General features: G+C 47.4%; 1 protein-coding gene across 1 annotated transcript in view; it reads left to right on the top strand.

Annotated features, from left to right (window-relative positions):
• Positions 1-50: 50 nt before the first annotated feature.
• Positions 51-591, top strand: part of PHALS_06231 (uncharacterized protein) — a gene marked incomplete at both ends in the record, with an annotated part of 1,934 nt that continues 1,393 nt past the window's right edge. The window contains one exon of the mRNA XM_024719481.1: positions 51-519. Coding sequence (XP_024584775.1) covers positions 51-519 — 469 coding nt within the window. The remainder of the gene's footprint in view (positions 520-591) is intronic.

The following is a 591-nucleotide window of genomic DNA, read 5'->3' as shown; positions in this document are numbered from 1 at the left end:
TGTGTCCGGGTTACAAACAAGTTTACGACGAATTTTCATCTCTGTTGGAGATGGTTGTGCTCACAGTCGCGACTACACTTGATGCTACCACCTTCACTACCAAAGATGGCTACGGTAAATCCATCTCAAGTCGAAAACTCTTGATGGAGGCTGCTCATGTCGACCACTTCCATGCGTACTTAAACCCGCATCAAAGCGAACGTCAACTCCAGCAATCAACCTCTGTAATTCAATCATCGTCTGATTATTCACTTGAGTTACATACGGACGATGGCATGTTCATTGTGTTTGCAACACCCAGTTTCTACAAAGTCGACACCAACTCGACGAATTATACGCTTGAATCTCTATCAACTGATAGCACCGATCATTCTGAAACGGGTCTCATCATTCAGCTCCATGACGGCCAGCTCGTGCGTCCAATTCTCAAACCCAACCAAATTACGCTCATGGTAGGAACGGGTTACAATGAGTGGGTTGCAACGTCCGAGAAGCTCCCGGCTGTACCACACGCAATGCGTATGCCTGAAACGGAATTGACAGCGAATCAGCGTCTAGTCCGCGCGTGGTTTGGCAAGATGACGTTACTAG

Source organism: Plasmopara halstedii (assembly GCF_900000015.1).
Source record: "Plasmopara halstedii genome assembly, contig: Scaffold_2956, whole genome shotgun sequence".
Taxonomy (NCBI): Eukaryota; Oomycota; class Peronosporomycetes; order Peronosporales; family Peronosporaceae; genus Plasmopara; species Plasmopara halstedii.
Note: the sequence above shows the minus strand (reverse complement) of the source record. Positions and strands in the feature narration are given on the sequence as shown.